Source organism: Camellia sinensis, chromosome 3 (assembly GCF_055761805.1).
Source record: "Camellia sinensis isolate YWXY chromosome 3, ASM5576180v1, whole genome shotgun sequence".
In the NCBI taxonomy this organism is placed as follows: domain Eukaryota; kingdom Viridiplantae; phylum Streptophyta; class Magnoliopsida; order Ericales; family Theaceae; genus Camellia; species Camellia sinensis.
The window spans coordinates 201,298,617-201,318,767 of record NC_138963.1 but is presented as its reverse complement, the minus strand read 5'-3'; the positions used below and the strand labels follow the sequence as shown (position 1 = coordinate 201,318,767).

The 20,151-nt window shown below is 37.0% G+C and overlaps 1 protein-coding gene across 9 annotated transcripts; it reads left to right on the top strand.

Moving 5' to 3' along the window:
• Positions 1-11,756: 11,756 nt before the first annotated feature.
• On the top strand, positions 11,757-18,709 carry LOC114321188 (uncharacterized). 9 transcript variants are annotated; one of them, XM_082921962.1, is made up of 11 exons: positions 11,757-12,095; positions 12,252-12,304; positions 13,133-13,235; positions 13,367-13,533; positions 13,624-13,661; positions 13,796-13,904; positions 14,033-14,056; positions 14,154-14,222; positions 14,317-14,355; positions 14,999-15,114; positions 18,472-18,709. In XM_082921962.1, the coding sequence occupies exons 6-11, from the start codon at positions 13,854-13,856 to the stop codon at positions 18,581-18,583; spliced, it is 411 nt and encodes a 136-aa protein (XP_082778088.1). In that variant the 5' UTR covers positions 11,757-12,095; positions 12,252-12,304; positions 13,133-13,235; positions 13,367-13,533; positions 13,624-13,661; positions 13,796-13,853; the 3' UTR covers positions 18,584-18,709. The 9 variants fall into 9 exon arrangements, with proteins under 9 accessions (XP_082778088.1, XP_082778089.1, XP_028124138.2 ...); XM_082921963.1 differs by having other exon boundaries at positions 11,769-12,095; positions 12,227-12,304; XM_028268337.2 differs by lacking the exon at positions 13,133-13,235 and having other exon boundaries at positions 11,769-12,095.
• Positions 18,710-20,151: the final 1,442 nt, after the last annotated feature.

The window sequence follows — 20,151 nt, the reverse complement described above, 5'->3', positions numbered from 1 at the left end:
TGATATTTCTTTCAGTGTCGGTGTCTGTGCTCGTTACCAAGCCAGTCCTAAAGAGTCTCACCTTCTTGCGGTAAAACGCATCATCAAGTATGTTAATGGGACTTTGGGGTATGGGGTTTGGTTTTCCACTGACACTACAGCCGAAATTACTGGTTTTTCTGATGCCGACTGGGCAGGATGTGCTGATGATAGGAAAAGTACATCCGGGGGGTGTTTTTACCTTGGGAACAATCTGGTTTCTTGGCATAGTAAAAAGCAGAATGCCATCTCTCTTTCCACTGCTGAGGCTGAATACATTGCTGCAGGGAGTTGTTGTGCTCAAATGTTGTGGATGAAGCAAATGCTTCATGATTATGGGATAGAACAGAACACTCTTACTCTTTTCTGTGATAACACAAGTGCCATAAACATTTCAAAAAATCCTGTCCAACACTCTCGCACCAAACACATTGACATTCGTCATCATTTTATTCGAGAGTTAGTGGAAGAGGGCCTTGTTGTTATTGAGCATATTCCCACTGAGCATCAAAAAGCTGATATTTTTACAAAACCCCTTGATCTTCTTCGGTTTGAGTTCCTTAGAAAGACCTTGGGTGTCATGCTCGATCACTAGAGTGTTACCTGTTTCTTGAGTAGGTGTAAATGTTTGTGCCTTATGAATGCTTGGATGTGATAATCTCATTATCATTGATTTCTGTTTACTTGCATCCAATTTTTATACACTACTCATGCTGCTTACAAGATCTCATTGTTCATTGGTCATAGCTCATTTTGAATGCCCATGCTCATTAACCTCATGATCTCATTCTGTACACATCCTTGAGATTAATTGTTGCAGGGGTTTCCGCACATGTGATCAAAGTTCTCTATGGACCACTAACAGTGTTTCTTGTACTTTTACTGTGGAATTGGCCGATACTAGCATATCATGGGTGATGTTGAGTCTCTTAACCATCCACCATCTGTTTTCACTTCCACGGTTTCTCCCTCAGTTCCTTGAAGTCCGGGCATTAGGAAAAGGCTACCTCAGAGGCACCAACCAGGCCATCCTTTATGATTTCATTCTTCTCTGGTTTGGTTTCCATACTCTTGAGAGTGAAAGCCACCAGTGAGTGCCCACAAGAAAAAAAAAAAAAAAAAAAAAAAAAAAAAGGACTCTTTGACTGAGGGGGAGCCTCCGCTTTTACTCAACAAATACCCCGTGATTCCTAGTGGTTTGACTTTTCACTGTATTGTTGAGTTACTCTTGATGGAGGTCCAGCCATCCGATCACTACTAGGATTAACTCTAGCTCAGTGACCTCTCATGGATTGCACACACACACTTTTTTATGTGAGCTCTCATATTGGATTTTGAGTTGTACATTCTCATGTAGCTTATGATCATTGATGATATTTTTTTTGCTATGCTCATGATTTCCAGTGTCGTTTTTTTTTTTAAAAATAAAAAAGGTGCAAGTTCACACGATTCATGAATTGTGGATTATTTCATCTTAGTATTCATTTGGCTCAGTCTGATCATCTATTTTTGTTTCAGGTCTCACCTCGTGATTTTGCATATTGGATTGTTTTCTTAAAATAAAATAAAATAAAATAAAAAAAAAAAATGTGTTTTGTTTTGTTTTGTTCCGCTCGAGCGGATTGTGTTACGCTCGAGCGTGTTTTTCACTCTTGCAGCAGTTTGTTCGTGTTTTGACAGTTCTGAGAGATGGTTTTTTGAGCTCGAGCGGCCTTTTACACGCTCGAGCGGGAGTCTGCTTGCAATATTGTACGCTCGAGCGGTACTCAGTACGCTCGAGCGGACCTGTTTCATACTTAACTCCCTCTCTTGACTCTTCGAGGTATTTTTTCTCTTCCTGTTTCATTCTCTCGATCTAGGGTTGGTCGTGTGGCTGCATTGTGGTCGATTCTCCTCCCATTCATCATCCTTCCCACTGATTTGCTCTTTGGTAAGTTTTATCCTCTCCTTTTTTCCCGTTTTCTTGTTCTATTTGGTTCGATTGGTTGTTGGGTTTGTAGCTTTGTGGGGTGTTGTGTGTCGTGTCTGTGGTTCTCTCTCTCACTTTTTTTTTCTTTGTCTGATTGTCTGTTTTTTTGTGTATTTTTCTGTGTTGTGTCTGTGGTATTTGACGTTATCTGTGTTCCTACTGTCATGGACTGTTGAGGTCTCCTTGCGTGGGTATCAATTTGGGCTTAGATACATTGCTGTGGTTTACTCATGATTCATACTTATTCTGTGCACTTTCTCTCACATTTTGTGTATTCATTCTGAGTTCTTCAATACCATGCTTTCATGCCCTGTTTTTTGTTCTGCTCTGTTTTTGATTTGATTCTTGCACTAATGTTTTGTTTTGGTTTGTTTTGGTTTGGGATTGGGTTTTGGGTTTGCTGATTTGTTGGGTGTCTTAGTGTCTTCTTCGGTATGTCTGCTCCTGCCCCAAAACGCCGAAAGGCCACCGTTTCTCGCCCTACCTATAATCCTGAGAGGTTTCAGTCAGCCTCTCAATCCAAGTCATTCCATATATCGTTTGTGGCTCGAACCGTTCATTTAGAACGTAATGTTCAACCCGATACTTTTGAGTCCATCAAAATTCGTCCATTGTTCGATCCTCTAGGTGGTGACCGTGTTTTATTATTCTCGGGGCGTCAGAATCTCGATTGGGTTCGAGAATTCTACTATAATATGGAGGGTATTCGGGATTATGAGCCATCTTTCACCACTTGGGTTAGGTCCAAATCCATTTCTGTCACCCCTGCTTTGATTCGCCAACTTCTACAGATTGAGCAAGGTTTTCCTCAATACTATCCGTTTCCTGTACCTGATCGTCCTACTTGTGACTTTGATGAGGTGTCTTTGGAACTTTGTGGTGTTGCCCGTCATTGGCCTAAAGGCGGTTTGATTAAACAGTTTGAACTTCTTCCGGAGTTCAGACTGCTTAATTTGATTGTCTGCGCCAACATCATTGTCACCACACATTCTTCCGAGGTCAAACAAGACCAAGGATTCATTTTGTCTTGTATTGCCAATCACCGCTCTATTGATCTTACCTCTCTTATTGTCACCAAGATGATCAGTGCTCATGGCCATTCCAAGCTTGGCCTTCCTTACGGTTGCCTGATCAACCGCCTTTTGTCTGACCTTGGGGCTCCTACCCTCGATGATGATGAGTTTGCCTCTCCCTCTCGCCCTTTCACTAAGAAAACTGTCTCACAGAGTCGGGCTCATGTTAAGGGGGAGTCCTCTCGGGCTGGTCCTTCTACAGGTACCACTGCTGGTCTTGCTGAGGAGGCTGAATATGATGCTGCTGCCGCCGGGGGTGAGGAGGATCCTACTCCACCTGTTCCACCTAGCTCGTTTCCTGATCAGTTTCGGCATTTTGAGGAGGCTATGACTCGGAGGTTAGACTTTCTTGATGCTCGCTTTGACGCTTTTGATGGTCGTCTTGGTCAGCTGGAGCAGACTGCTGTGCACAATACTTTGCAGCTGGATCACATCATTTCCTTACTGACGCTTCAGCCGCCCCCTCCTCCGTCTGGTGCTTGATTTGTAGCTTTCTTCATTCCCGGTCAAAAAGGGGGAGAGTTTGGTTCATGCTGGATTGGACATGGGTATATTGGATTTGGTTCATGCTGGATTGGACATGGGTATATTGGATTGGACATGGGTATATTTTGTTGATGGTACATGGATATTGTTGGTATATTTTGTTTTGTATGGATATTTTGATATTGTGTTCCGTTGGTTCTATTGAATGGATACATTTTGCTATATTCTTATACAGTTCCACAAGTTTTGGTTTTTCTGGTATGTTGCTCGTTTTTTTTCACAGGTGAATGGTGGATGATGAATTGGATTGATGGATTGATATATGGCAAGATTGGAAAGCTTGTTTATTCATAGAGTTGTTTTGAGTTGAAGATTGGAAAGCTTGTTTATTCATAGAGTTGTTTTGAGTTGTTTTGAGTGTTTTAGTATTGGTTTTTGAATTTTGTCTAGTGCTTGTGTTTAAGGACTTTTGTTTAGAAAAGTTTTGTCCGGGAATTGACAAAGGGGGAGATTGTTAGGTCCCTGTGTTGTCAAATCCGGAGACAAAATCTTGTGTGGATTCAAAACTTTGTTTTTCTGTTTTTGTACTGTCCGCTCGAGCGGAGACTCGTGAGCTCGAGCGTAGATTAGCAGGTCACAGTAGTTTGACAGGACAAGCACAGATACTGGTGGGTGTGATTTGACGCTCGAGCGGAAACTCCTACGCTCGAGCGCAGCTCTGTTTCTTCGTATGCGGTTTTTGTTCAGTCCGCTCGAGCGGGCTATGTTGAGCTCGAGCGGAGATCGCGATTCAGATTCCTATTTAAAGCTGCTAACGTTGTTTTGTTTGGGACGGTTTTTCCTAGATCTGATAAAAACAAACTAGGGTTGTGTTTAAAGTCTTCTGGGAGATTTTTGAGAGTTTTTCTTGATGTCTTGAGAAGAGTTCTTCACTCAGGATCTAAAATACATACATCAAGGAGTTGGTTTCTTTAAATTCAAGAAAGAGTTCTCTTCGGTGGATTCCGAAGATTCTAGCATACAGGGTCGAAAGGTGTTTGATTCTATATGTGAGTGAGGTTGTGGAATCAACTTCAAGATTGATCAGTTCCGAGATGAAGTCGTGAAAAAGAGTTACAGTAGATTCGAAGACAGATTGACTAAGTTGGGTAATTTGTAAGATATCTTTGTAATCTTTTTACTTCAGTAGTGGATTGATTTATGGCGTTTCGCCCGTGGTTTTTTTAATCACAGTTGGAGGTGTCCAATTGTGGTTTTTTCCACGTAAAAATCGTTTGTGTCGATTTATTATTTAATCTGACAAAACAAACAATCTAAATCACTTTCGTAAGTGCTTGTTGATTTAGATTGTGTGTTTTGGATTTTTGGGATTTGGAATATTTTAATCTTGATCTAATCACGAATCACGTAGATTTTCACTATGTAAACAACATATTATAATAGAACAAGAATAGATTGATTAATACCTTAGAGAGTTGTTGAGACACAAGGGTGCTTTCTCTCCCTCTCTCTTTTCTATCTCTTGCGCTCTCGTCCTCTCTCACGTTTCTACTGCTGCTGCGGCTATAGTGTTGATTAGGAACCCTAGGGCTGTTATATATATATAAACAAAACTCTAAATAATTATCCTTTGTTTTATATTATTGTTTTGTCTCCATTAATTTAAATAAAATACAAATATTATTAGATCAACATATGCTTACTAATTTGACACTTATTTATTTATTTATTTATAAATAATAAATTTTGCTTCTAAATTAAAGACTTTCATCATAAATTTATTTTAGGTTTTAAAATTAGTTAAACAACCCTCCAATAATATTTAATTTGGACTTAAAGATTCACAATAAAATATTTGAGATTTGTAAAATTATTATTATCAAATTATTTATTTTATTTGTATATTCGGGTTCTCACAAGGAGTACCCAAGTTTGTGGAAGGGTGAGGTTATGAGTAAAGTAGGCTAGACCCATTGGACCCAAAACAAAAACCCCACACGCGCTCCACCGCCTGTCTGGTCGGGCACTAGTGCGTGGTGTGAAGTTGGGTTGGGCTTGTTCGGCCCAATGCTTATCTTTTTGGACCAAAAACATTTGTAACCCAAAACAAAAACCACACGCGTGCGTCGCTGTCCGTCCGATCGGGCGAGCTTGGCGCGGGTGTGTAATGTGAGGTTGGGTTGGGCTTGTCCGACCTAATGCTTATCTTTTTGGGCCAAAAACATATGTAATTTATTTATTTATTTTTAATTTTGGTTTCAAAATTTCAACATAAATTGGTCCAGTTTTTTTTCCTTCACCCAAACACATTCGAATATAAGGTCCACACCCGAACAGGTTCAGAAAGTCCACCCGAACAAATGCAATTTCCACCCGAACAGATCTGTATATGTTCTGAGCAGATTTGTTCCTATTTCGAACAGGTTTTTCCTGTTGGTACCTGTTCGGAAAAACCACCTGCTCTTCTATATAAAGCCTACCATTCTAGCAATTCAAATATTTGATTTTTCCCTCAAAATTTCGTCTTTCTTCTTCATTTCGTCTCTGTGCTCTTGCATCTATTCTGTATTTAATTCTAGGGAAAGAAAGAGAGAGTAACAACATAGTTTTTGGTTCGCAAGACTTGGTTTTGTAGTGCTACAAATCAAGTGTTAGTTGTTGCATCCTAGGAAGTAGACGCCATTAAAACTCAAAGCACCAGAGCGAGGGCGAAATCTACTTTAAAGAAATTGTGTCCAACAAAAGCCTCGACTTTAATTTTTGTAAGCATTTAATTTGGAATTTAATTTATATAATTATTTTATGAATTATTTTATTTTGTTGTTTATTTTATTTATACATTTAATTTATACACACACACTACTGGGGATAACAAAGAATAGTGTTGCATAAATAAATAAAAATTAAAGATTTTCTTTACAAACTGATGTAAAACCTATCACGTTAGTTTACTGAGTTACATTTCACTTTTAAAAATTTTTCTATTAATGAATGACATCTCAATTTGTTAAATATATATATCTAAAATTTTTCATCAAAAAATTCACTACCACAACCAATAATCAAGTATTGAAATTCAGCCCGTCTTTTCATCTATAATCTTATAAAGAAATAAAAAAAAACTATTGTACGTATATAAAGCTCCATTACATAAATGCAGGGGGAAAAAAAACACAACTTAAATTAAAATTTTGTCTTTCCCTAAAAACATTGTTTGAAATTCTTTCTTTGCATTTGATTAAACTTCCAAAATATCATTCTTTGAGCACTAGCCACCTTCAAAGTATTGCTTTGTGTAAGTCTCTCAACCCCTTATGCACAGCTCCCATCTTACTTTTGTAGCTTCTCTTTGTGACTAGCATTTTTTTAAACAACATATTAAAAACATTATACAAATTAAGCCTTTGTTAAGAGAACAATAAATGTAAATCATAATATTAACAAATAAAGGCATTCAAATAAATAAATGAATTGTGTCAATATTTACCTGACTAAATTGGTTTATAACATTGACACTCTGCAACATAGTTGTAAATGGAATATTTGCAAAGTCCATATCCTCACATAGGAATAGTTCATACTTAAAATTTATTATGACCATAATTTTAAGTATAAATAGTAGATATTTTAATTTTGTGAATCAATATAAATATTCAATACCTGAGCTTGCACGGTCCATGGTGGGTAAGATTAACTATCTATTTTGGCATCTGCTGGTCTTACATAAGGGGACCCATTTGGTGGTTAGAAAATTGTTGTATCATATGTGATACCAAGTGAGGCATGTGATGGTCCTTGCTTTACTTGTTTTGATTTTCCTGAGTATGTATATAAATCACAAATAACTTACAACATAAGAACTTCATTAAAAAAATATTATCATGGATGAGAATGTAGCATTTATTGAGCAAGTAAATAGTTTCTCATGATTGAATCCAAAAAAAAAAAATGTTTCTCACACGAAGTTGATGCATCATTCGACAATTTTGTCTTGCACTTTTCAAAGTGCCCTTTAAGTCTAGTGTTTTGTACACCTTTCGATCTCGCATGTGAGGGATCAAACACTGACATGTTAATGGTATCACATTCTATGACTTGATCTTCTTCAACATGCACAACTGTACCCAATTTCAACCTTGCAAACTCTCTTTCAATTTTTTCATCAAGTTGTACAAGTATCTTTTGGCAAATTTTCTTAAGGCTATTATTTCCTTGACTCTTATATATAGTTGTATTAGCTATACATATTATACTGTTACGCCATATGATCTCAGCCTCTTTACCATTCGCAATGGAATTGGTACCATGTTCATAAGCCATCATTCATTTCTTAGCATCTTTTGTCCAACATTTCAAAATGTATTGACTTGGAATTGCAGCCAAATTTTTTATACTAAAAACCCTCAATGCATGATAGCAAAGAACTTCTAATGATTCAAACTTCTTACAAGAACAAGAAATGTTGTTAGTGAGATGATCAAAGTGAACAATACGTACCCTTTCACTATTTTCTTCTTTCAACTCGAAGACATCAATTGTATCTTGACAATCAACTTGCTACCACACCATTGCAAGACTATTGAGCATTTCATTTTCAAATAATTTAAATATCTTACAGGTATAAACTTGAGCTACATGACCCAAAATACCACTTTTTTTTACTACTTTTTGTAGGGCACCTTGCTTGCATCGAAAATCTTCATCAAATTCTGAAGAATGCATACCTGCCACTAAATTGTCATATTCAATAACAAACTTAGTGATGCTAGTTGTTTTACCTGCTATGTTATTCAAAACATTATTTGTACTTTCACCCCTTGAAGAAACTTTAAATTCATCGGTGAAATTATCCTTAGTGAATGTAGTGCTTCACTTATGTCGAATCTTGTACATCATATTAAGCCATCGACGACTCTTCAAACTAAACTTTTGTACCATTTTATCCCAAGTCTGTTGAAATTCTAGTGCAGAATCACAATATTTTTGGCACTTTGTTGAAAAGGTACTTGAACTCTGTACTAGTATTTAACGCCCCCAAATGAGGAGCATTTTTCGAAATATGCTACAAACATAGTCGATGATGTATATTTGGAAATACCACCTCAATAGCATTAGACATGGCTTGATCTTGGTTAGTAAAAATTGTAATTGAAGACCGATTCCCCATTGATTCTAAAAATGATTTAAACAACCATATAAATGAATCAATGGTTTCATCCAAAAGGAAAGCACAATCAAATATCACATTTTGCCAATGGTGGTTAACGCCAACAAATAGAGCACAAATCAAATTATACTTATTGGTGCAATATGTGGTATTGAAAATAACCACATCTCCAAAACAATCATAATCAACCCTTGATCTCCCTCTAGAAAAAAATTAGTCATGAGATTTTCTTGATCTACTTGAAATGTGAAAAAGAACATGAGGTCTTCTGTCTGTTTTTGCTTAAAATGATTCAATAGGCTTTGAGTATCTCTAGCACTAATCATCGTCATCTTTTGCTTTTCACATAATTATAACAATCCTTTTTAGTAAAACTCACATTCTCACTGCCTCCAACTTCTTTTGTTAGATATGAATAAACATTCTTTGTGCTTATACTTGCATTTACCATAGAATCACACCTGCCTTCAGTTTTGAAATGTGACGAGTAGATCTTAGCAAATGTCACTCTAATTGTAATGCAAGTTCATGATTACGTTTATGATTGAAGGCAATAACCCTTCAAATTCCATCTTCAATAGTGAAACGAATAAATGCTTTGTAACTACACTACAAGAAAAGGGGACTTAAAAGACGGAACTTTTTTGCGACGGCACATTTGCCATCGCAAAAAATGACTTTTTGCGACAGCACAACTTGCCGTCGCAAAAAATGTGACTTTTTGAGACGGCACAACTTGCCGTCGCAAAAAATAGAGTATTTGCGACGGCATAAAATATTGTGGCGAAAAATGAGAGCATTTGCGATGGTAGAAATTGCTGTCGTAAAAAAATAGAGTATTTGTGATAGTAAAGATTGCTGTCGCAAAAAAATAGAGTTTTTGCGATGGCACCAACTGCAGTTGCAAAAAAAAAAAAAAAAAGAGTTTTTTGCGACTGTAATAGGTACCGTTGCACAAAAAAAAAAAAGTAAAAATATATATATATATATATATATATATATTGTGGCTTTGAGATGGCTTCATATATATATATAGTCACAAAATGGTTTAAATAAATGCAACAGTATTTTTCTGTCACCAAAAAAATAATAATAAAATAAAAACGACGTTGTCTTACTCTTTTGAACATTTCTCTTTTCACCCATTTTTTCATCTTCCTATCTCTCTGTCTATATCTCTGTCTCTCTTCTCTTTCTCTTTCTCTCTCTCGCTTATCACTCTTCTCTATCTTTCTCTCTCTCCCTCTCTCTCTTTTACTATGTCTCTGTCTCTCTTCTCTTTCTCTTTCTCTCTCTCACTCATCACTCTTCTCTGTCTGTCTGTCTGTCTCTCTCTTTCTCTCTGTGTCTCTGTCTCTCTTTTCTTTCTCTCTGTCACTCATCACTCTTCTCTGTCTGTTTGTCTGTTTGTCTCTCTCTTTCTCTCTATCTCTCGCCCATTTCTCTTCTCTTTATCTCTCTCATCTCTCTTCTCTCTATGTCTCTCTTCTATTTATCTCTCTCGCTCTCTCACTCATCACTCCCTGTCTCTCTCTCGTTTATCTCTTTTCGTTCTTTTTCTATCTCTCTTTGTCTATCTCTTTTCACCCATTTTTTCATCTTCCTTTCTCTTTTCTTTCTCTCTCTCAGTTATCACTCTTCTCTCTTCTCTCTCTCTCTGTCTGTCTATTTCTCTCTCTCTCTCTCTCTCTCTCTCTCTTCGCTTATCTTTCTTCTCTCTATCTCTCTTATCTGTCTTCTCTCTCTGTCTTTTTCGCTTATCTCTCTTCTCTCTATCTCTCTCTCTCGCTCATCTCTTTTCTCTCTATCTCTCTCATCTTTTTATCTTTATCTCTCTGTCTCTCTCACTTATTTCTCTTCTCTCTCTTCTCGCTCATCTATCTTCTCTCTCTTTTTCTATGTCTCTCTATCGTTCATCTCTTTTTGCTATATTTCTCGCTCTTTTTGTCTATATCTCGCTCATCTCTTGTTTCTCTCTCTTTTTTTGTCTCTCTTTGTCTCTTTTTCTCTCTGTCTCTGTCTCTTACTCATCACTCTTGTCTCTCTTTTTCTCTCTTTGTCTGCCTATCTATTTGTCTGTCTGTCTCTCTCTCCCTCATTGTGTTCGCCTTTCTCACTCCCTTCCTTCCCTTTTCTCTATTTACCAAGCTCCCTCCCGATTTATTAAGACATTATAAGAAAATGCACTTTTAGTGACCACTTTGTCTCTCTCTCGCTTATCACTCTATCTCTGTCTTTCTATTTCTTTATCTCTCTTCTCTATCTGTCTCTCACTCGTCTCTCTCATACCACAAATGCCATTTCACTACCACCACTACTACCATTGTTGCCACTCCACCTTTACGACTATCATTACTACCACCATCGCCATCACTTCACTACCACCACTACTACTACCATTACCTCTCCTCCACCACCGCTACTCTATCTCCTCTATTACTACCACAACTTTACCACTGATCTCCTTCGCCATCACCACCACCACCACTATCACCTCTTGTCCACCACCACCACTACTATTGGCATTACTACTACCATTACCTCTCCTCCACCACCGCCACTCCATCTCCTCTACCACTGCCACAACCTCACCACTAATCTCCTTCGCCATCACCACCCCTACCACCTTCACCACTATTGTCGCTCTCTCTTCTCTACCACAAAAAATTAGTTCCTGATTTATAGTAACAAAAAAAAATAGGCCGCAAAAAAAAAAAAAAAATCATTGACCACAAAAAATTAACTTTATTTTAGTAGAAAATATTTTTTCATTAAAATATTACCTGTACTTCTACCAAATAAAAAAAAAAATAAATTTTTCATTAAAATAAAAAATGAAACAAAGAAATTTTTAATGAAAAATGAAAAATCTAAAAAAAATAAAAAATGAAAAAAAAAATCATTAACTAAAAAAAATGCAAAATAAAAAAAAAATCATTAACTAAAAAAAGTGAAAAATAGAAAAAAAATTAAATTCATTAACTACAAAAAAAAAAAAAAAAAAAACTCTTTTCGTTTTCCCGCAATTTTATCTCAATTCCCCCCTTTTTTTCTCACGATCTCCCCAATCCGTAACCTAGCTCTCCTTCTCTCTCTCTCTCTCTCTCTCTCTCTCTCTTATCTCTTCCGCCTACGTCGTCGCCTCTGGTGCTGCCACCGGCGACCACCACTGCCGCCGCCACCCCTCCTCCCTCACCGCCCTCTCTCTCGTCGCCTCAGTGATTTCGATTCATCTCAGAGAGGGCGAGAGATTCATTTCAGAGCAATTTCGATTTTGATTTCGAAGTTCTCTCTCAATTTCGAAGTTCTGTCTCTCTCGATTTCGAAGCTCCACCGTCACCACCGTCTCCACCAGCGAGAGTGAGCGCCATCGTCTACTAAGGTGAGCACCGACGTCTACAATCTCAGTTTCATATTGTCTTCCTTCCCATCGATTCTTCTACTGGGGTTTGCAATCTTGAATCTTCTCCTAGGGTTTTCAATTAGCCATCTCTAATAATCTGCTTAACATAGGTACAATGTTGATTTGGTTGTGCAGATAAGGATCGAAAATTGGGATTAGAATGCCTTAGATAGAAGGCAGTTGAAGAGGTTCTATTCTATATATCTTCTCTCTTCTATGGATTTGCCATTATATATATATTCTTAATATAAATAAATGCTAGTCTCAATTCAGATTTGTGTATTTGTATAGTAGCATTACTCTTGAATAAAGTAAAGTAGTTATGCACAAAACTCTTCTTTCACACTAGGAAAATGTTTGTATATTTGTGTAGTAGCATTACTCTTCATGTTCATGGTATGTCCAATTCTCCCTTCTTTGAAAATTTCTGCTAACTCAACGATTGTTATGCCTTGCAATTTGTATCCAAGTTATAGTTTTTGTTAATGAAATAACAGTTTTGAAGTTTTATTGGATTGTGAGGTTGTGCCTTTTTTTTTTCCACTCACTAAATAATTGTGGATCAAACTCTATTCCTTTAATTTTAACTACAATAGGAACTGTAGCCATGTTACTAATAGGACAACTTGACAAGTCACTGACAATAAAAATAACTTGACGACTTGATATGAGTTGTTGATAGTTAAAAATTGTTTCATTAAGATAAAATGACGTAACAAGTCATTGATAATAGCATGATACGATAAGTCACTGATATAAATTGATTCATGGTATGCCCAACATTTACAATTTAAAAAAAAAAAAAAAAAAGGGCGAATCTTTAGTTTGATAAGTAACAACACTATTACACACCAAAAAAAATCCTTAAATAACAAAATGTGTTAACCAAATTTATTTTAAATTTATCATAATCATACAAGTTTAAATCTACACTATACACTTTAATACTTTAGTGATATTTGCTCGGATTATATAACTTTTTCCGGAACAAACTTAAAAGTTGTTCTCTCTTGCAGCAAAAAGTGGCCTCAATGACAATGCCAGTGCTAGAAAATGCAGTTGAAACTCTCTTCTCCAAAGATTTCCACCTTCTTCAAGCTCTTAATGCAGCGGACTTGGGTTGTGCAACAAGTCCAAACATATATATTTATAAGATGGCATTGTTTCGTAGAAACAGATAATTCAATCTCAAAATTTATGTTTTAACTTTGTATCTCTGTTATACATTATGGTGTTTGTATTGGTATCAGACAATCCTGAAATAGAGAAAAAAACAAAGGGCTCTTTTGAAAGTGTGGCAAGGAAGAGGCTTGGTGACATAAGCAACTTACCACAGCGACCTAAACCATCTACCAAAGATGAGAAGGAGCAGTTTGTTTCAAATACCACTAAAGACTATATTGAACACCTCAAAAAGGTACAATTCTTCTAGGTTCGGAATTTTTGTTTTTCAAACTTTTTTATTTTTCATCTTTTAACATTGGTATTATCTGAAACTTTCATTTAGGAAAATATGACACTAATCAAGCTTTTAGTGGATAAAAAGTATCCTTTTTTGGATCAATTTGGTTGATTTGGTTGTGAGGCAGATTAATATGCTTTATCCCTAGATTGGTAGTTCCATTGGGGTCTTTTTTCAGAATTTTATTGTTACAGGTTTCCCTTAATCTGGTTAACAGTAAAATCATTGAATTTAGTGGAATTGAGTTGCAGAAACTGAGAATCAACTTCTAGAAAATGCGGCAACAGAATTTGCAGCTTGCTCAATCAAATAGCCAGATGCTAACGGTCTGTTCTTCTCGCTCATACTTGAAAAATCAATGACCTTTTTAAAAAAAAAGTAAATTGCATATACTTTTTTTTGACAAATTTGAAATCTTGGTGACATACATTCTACTGTTCCTTTGACTTTGCAGGAACTTTACTCAGAAAAAGATAGAGTAGGTTCTTACTAGTGTTTACATGAAGTTTAACTTCTGGTTCTTGCTATGTTGTATAGCTTCTGCTAACTTGCTAGAGAGTTTTAATCTGTTTCAGCTGAAAGTTCTACAACATGAACTTGGATCCAAAAATGCTTTGCTCAATGCGAAAAAATTGGAATGGAAGGTCAGTCTAGCCAAGCCAATATTCTTTTATTGTCAGCATGCAGGCAAGTTTATAAGAGTCTCTATTGATGAATATCACGCTTTTGTTTCCTCAGGAGAAAGCAGAAATAACATGTCAATACACAGACAAGCAGGTATTTAAGAAAATATTTTTGGGGGTTTCTTATTTATGTTTAAGAAAATGTACATGTTGTCAATTTGTATGCATATATATATATATATATTTATGTTGGTGGGTTTTCTTATGTTTTGTTTTGCTCTTTGCTTTCCATTTATTTGACTAATTAAACTGTTTATTTTATAGAGAGGCAACTGTTGCTTTCCTCTTCTTGTTTTTTTGGCTCCCCCTAATATGGAAATTAGGATTGAAATAAGTTTTTATTTTGTTGGTGGATTTTCTTATGTACTGTGATATCAATTACCAAACCAAAGGTATAGCCGAACCATGGGTTTTTGTTTGGTAATTGATAATTGAACCCCTTTTTCTTCGGTAGTTGATATCCGATGAAAGGAGGGTGTGAACTGAGAAAAACATGTGTAAATTGATGCTCCCATGGGATTTGGGAACAGTATATTTGAACAAATAATGTGCATGTTTGTTTACTTTTCTCCCTTGTAAAGGATGATAAGATTAATTATAGAATTGAAATAAAATATGTATATTAACTAAATCTTGTGTTTAATAAATCCTTCAATCATTTCCTGAATTGTACATATTGTTTTTTTTTCCCTCTTTCACTTATTTCTATTTATTTACCCCCCTTTCTTTTTGCCTAGCTACTGCTATTCCAATGCTTGAAGTTGTTATTGATGTTGTACCTTTGGAGAAGCTCGCTGTTCATTTCCACGACACTTACGGACAAGCTGTTTCAAATATTCTCGTGTCACTCCAAGTAAGCCATCTTTTCATGTTAATCCATAGAAACCCAAACCTGTTATGACAGATCAATCACACTTCATATTTCAGGTGATCAAGGCTAAAGTTAAACCATCTATGTGCTTGTATGCACACACTGGTTTTAAAAGTAATTCAGGCCCACCTTTCTTAGCTAAGGTTTTGACATTTTGTTTCTTGACTGTAGTCAAGAGTCAAGACAAATAGACTTGAAGTAAATAGTGAAAAAAAAGAATTGAAATGCATCCTAATAGATAAGTAATAGTCATTAATTGGCTACCTTTGCTAGTTTCCGTCCTGAAATTGAAGTCTTAATTTGAGGGAAAAAGGTGAAAATATTTTCATTTTTTCGGTTTGTCATATATTAAGACTAGAGATCAATGGTTTCCTCTATCCTACTGCTAATATATTTTTTGGGCTTCACGTATGAGACGTGGAATGCATGTCCCAACAGTTGCAGGAGATGAGACTCCATATATACCACCACCAGAAGATCAAGTATAAAATGTATCTTTGCATTCTAAGCTAATAATAACTGTACATTAAGTGTACACAGCCTAATATGATAGAGGCTAATTCCATAATTAGAAAAAAGACGAAGGATTTTCCATTGTTAGTACGAAACTTGGCACACACGACCGCCTAGGCACGAGTGACTTATGGGAGAAGACGAGATTCGAATCGGATTCACAGTTTGGAAGTTAGGGCCGTATTTCACTCTAGGCAAATTAGTTTCTTAAGAAAATTAATTTTTTAAGAAACTTAGAATTCGAGGTGTTTAACGCCCTAAAACTACCAAACGGCGTCGGTTTGGCATGAAACTTGGCACACATGACCGCCTAGACACGAGAGACTTGTGGGAGAAGACGGGACTCCAACCGGGTTCCCGATTTGGGAGTTAGAGCCGGATTTCACTCTAGGCAAACTAGTTCCTTAAGAAACTTGAATTCGAGGTGTTGACGCCCTAAAATCACCAAACGGCATCGGTTTGGCACGAAACGTGGCACACACGACCGCCTAGGCACGAGAAACTTGTGGAGAAGACAATACTCGAATCGGGTTCTCAGTTTGGGAGTTAGAATCGGATTTCACTCTAGGCATATTAGTTTCTTAAGAAACTTAAATTCGAGGTGTTGACGCTCTAAAATCACCAATTGGCGTCGGTTTAGCACGAAACTTGGCACACACGACCGCCTAGGCATGAGAGACTTGTGGGAGAAGATGAGACTCCAATCGGGTTCCCGGTTTGAGAGTTAGAGCCGGATTTTGGTCTAGGCAAACTAGTTCCTTAAGAAATTTGAAGTGGAGGTGTTGACGCCCCAAAATCACTAAACGGAGTTGGTTTAGTACGAAACTTGGCACACACGACCGTCTAGGGACGAGAAACTTGTGGGAGAAGACGGGACTCCAATCAGGTTTTCGATTTGGGAGTTAAAGCCGGATTTCACTATAGGCAAACTAGTTTCTTAAGAAACTTGAATTGGAGGTGTTGACGCCTCAAAATCACCAAACGGCGTTGGTTTAGCACGAAACTTGGCACACGACCATCTAAGCACGAGAGACTTGTGGGAGAAGACGGGACTCCAATCGGGTTCTCAGTTTGGGAGTTAGAGTCGGATATCACTTTAGGCAAACTAGTTTATTAAAAAACTTCAATTCGAGGTGTTGACGCTCTAAAATCACCAAACGGGGTTGAATAAGCACGAAACTTGGCACACACGACCGCCTAGGCACGAGAGACTTGTGGGAGAAGACGAGACTCGAATCGGGTTTTAGGTTTGGGAGTTAGAGCCGGATTTCACTCTAGGCAAACTAGTTCCTTAAGAAATTTGAATTCGAGGTGTGGACGCCCCAAAATCACCAAATGACATCGGTTTAGCATGAAACTTGGCACACACGACCAGCTAGGCACGAGAGACTTGTGGGAGAAGACGGAACTCCAATCGGGTTCTCGGTTTAGGAGTTAGAGCCGGATTTTACTCTAGGCAAACTAGTTCCTTAAGAAACTTGAATCCGAGGTGTTGACACTTCAAAATCACCAAACGGAGTCGGTTTAGCACGAAACTTGGCACACATGACCGCCTGGGCATGAGAAACTTGTGGGAGAAGTCGGAACTCCAATCGGGTTCCCGGTTTGGGAGTTAAAGCCGGATTTCACTCTAGGCAAACTAGTTCCTTAAGAAACTTGAATTCGAGGTGTTGATGCTTCAAAATTACCAAACGGCGTCAGTTTAGTACGAAACTTGGCACACACGACCGTCTAGGCACGAGAGACTTGTGGGAGAATGCGGGACTCCAATCGGGTTCCCGGTTTGGGAGTTAGAGCCAGATTTCACTCTAGGCAAACTAGTTCCTTAAGAAACTTGAATTCGAGGTGTTGACGCCCCAAAATCACCAAACGACGTCGGTTTAGCACGAAACTTGGCACACACGACCGTCTAGGCACGAAAGACTTGTGGGAGAAGATGGGACTCCAATCGGGTTCCCAGTTTGGTAGTTAGAGCCGGATTTTACTCTAGGCAAATTAGTTCCTTAAGAAACTTGAATTCGAGGTGTTGACGCCCCAAAATCACCAAACGGCGTCGGTTTAGCACGAAACTTGGCACACATGACCGTCTAGGCACAAGAGACTTGTGGGAAAAGACGGGACTCCAATTGGGTTCCCAGTTTGGGAGTTGAGTCGGATATCACTCTAGGCAAACTAGTTCATTAAGAAATTTGAATTGGAGCTATTGACGTCCCAAAATCTCCAAACGGCGTCGGATTAGCACGAAACTTGGCACACACGACCGCCTAGGCACGAGAGACTTGTGGGAGAAGACGGGACTCCAATCGGGTTTCCGGTTTGGGAGTTAGAGTCAGATTTCGGTCTAGGCAAACTAGTTTATTAAGAAATTTGAATTGGAGGTGTTGACGTCCCAAAATCTCCAAACGGTGTCGGTTTAGCACGAAACTTGGCACACACGACCGCCTAGGCACGAGAGACTTGTGGGAGAAGACAGGACTCCAATCGGGTTCTCGGTTTGGGAGTTAGAGCTGAATTTCGGTCTAGGCAAACTAGTTTATTAAGAAATTTGAATTGGAGGTGTTGACGCCTCAAAATCTTCAAATGGTGCCGGTTTAGTACGAAACTTGGCACATACAACCGCCTAGGCACGAGAGACTTGTGGGAGAAGGCGGGACTCCAATCGGGTTCTCGGTTTGGGAGTTAGAGCTGGATTTTCGTCTAGCCAAAATTATTTACTTAATTATCTTTGTAATTATATAGTAGTTAATTTTTTATGTTTTTTTTTTGTAATTAAAATATTAACACATAATTATATTGTCATTAATTATTTTTATTTTTTGTTTTCAGATATTTCCCGAGTAGCTGTTTGCTTCTTGTGGAATACAGGCTTGTGAAGATTGCGATTTACTTTTGTTTTTGTTACTCACGGAAGAATCATGAGGGAAATTTTTGTTTTTGATTTACGTTATTTTGAATTGTGAACAACATTATGTATTTAAACATTGTATATGCATTATGCAATATTATGTAGTGAGATAATTTTGTTAATGTGTTGTAATGAATGAATGCAAGAATATTTTTATTATGGATGAATTGTTATTTTTATATTGAAAATTTTATATTATTATGTAATTATTGGTTTCTTTTTCAATTATTTTTCATTTAATACAGGTAATTTTTATATTTTTAATAATTTTATTGTAGATTTTATTTATTTATTTATTTTTTTTTTTGAGACCACCACATTGCCGTCGCAAATGATATTGGCAGAGTTGAGACAAGTCTTTTGCGACGGTACTCTTTGCCGTCACTAATAATCTTTTAGCGACGGCATGTCGTGCTATCTCAAATATTTTTTTAGCGACGATAGGTACTCCGTCGCAATAAAAATTCTTTAGCGACGGTATTTTTGTCGTCGCAAATAACATCTTAAGCGGCGGCAATATGTTGCCGTCTCAAAAAATTTCAGATTTTTTCATATTAATGACGACGGCAAAATTCCGTCACAAAAAGGCAACTTTGCCATCGCAAAAAAAGATGACGGTAATGTGCCGTCGCTAAAACTTTTTTGCAACTCCCTTTTGTTGCGACCCCCCACTTGCCGTTGCTAAAAACCATCTGCTATCGCAAAAAATTTTTTGAGACGGCATTTTGAGTATTTGAGACGGCATTTTGAGTATTTGCGACGGCATTTTGCTGTCGCAAAAAGTCAAATTTTTTGTAGTGCTAGTTCTAGTCTCTAGCGTATTCAATTTTTTTCTCTTCACAAGGGTCTTCATCTACTTTAAAACCCTCTTTAGAACATAAAAATTCACATTGCCTTATGTTCTTTGATCCACTATAATATCTTGGTTTTCCTTTTTGAATACTAAAACCCATTCGTAATGTGTAATTATTGTATAAAGAATATGCTTCGTCTCCACTACATACCACCTTATATAATAAATTGTCATCACTATTTTCTTGCCTTGCAACAAACATGCAGTCACATGCACTTCTTTTAGCATCACTAGAAGTGTTAATTTCTGCAGTAATTTCTGTATTAAATGTTAGAAACTACAATCGTATTTTTACGAGTAAAAAAAATGTTAAAAACTAGTGTAGTATGGTATGCCTTTTATAAGGCATAAATCATGAGCAATTTTTTCATGTTGGGAAAGTATAGCCAAGATGGTGCCTTCTACCATTTTGACTGATATTCAACAATTTATATTAATATTTGAGAAGACAACATAAAAAAATTACTAGGTATAAATGGTTGGGAGTAATATTGTTACGTGATACTCTCTTAACACTTAATAATTTTTTTTTTTAAAAAAAATACACTTAATTGCAAAATTCTTGTAAGTTAGACACAAATAATAGTTCTTCCAAACTATCCAAAGGATTATTTAAAGTTCTTTTTTTTTTTTTTTTCATATTTTAGTCAATTTTTTCATAATTAAGTGCAAAAAAATTAATTATCATATAAAAAAATTCATCAAAAACAAACAAAAAGACTCATCTTAAAAATAGTATTTGAAAAAT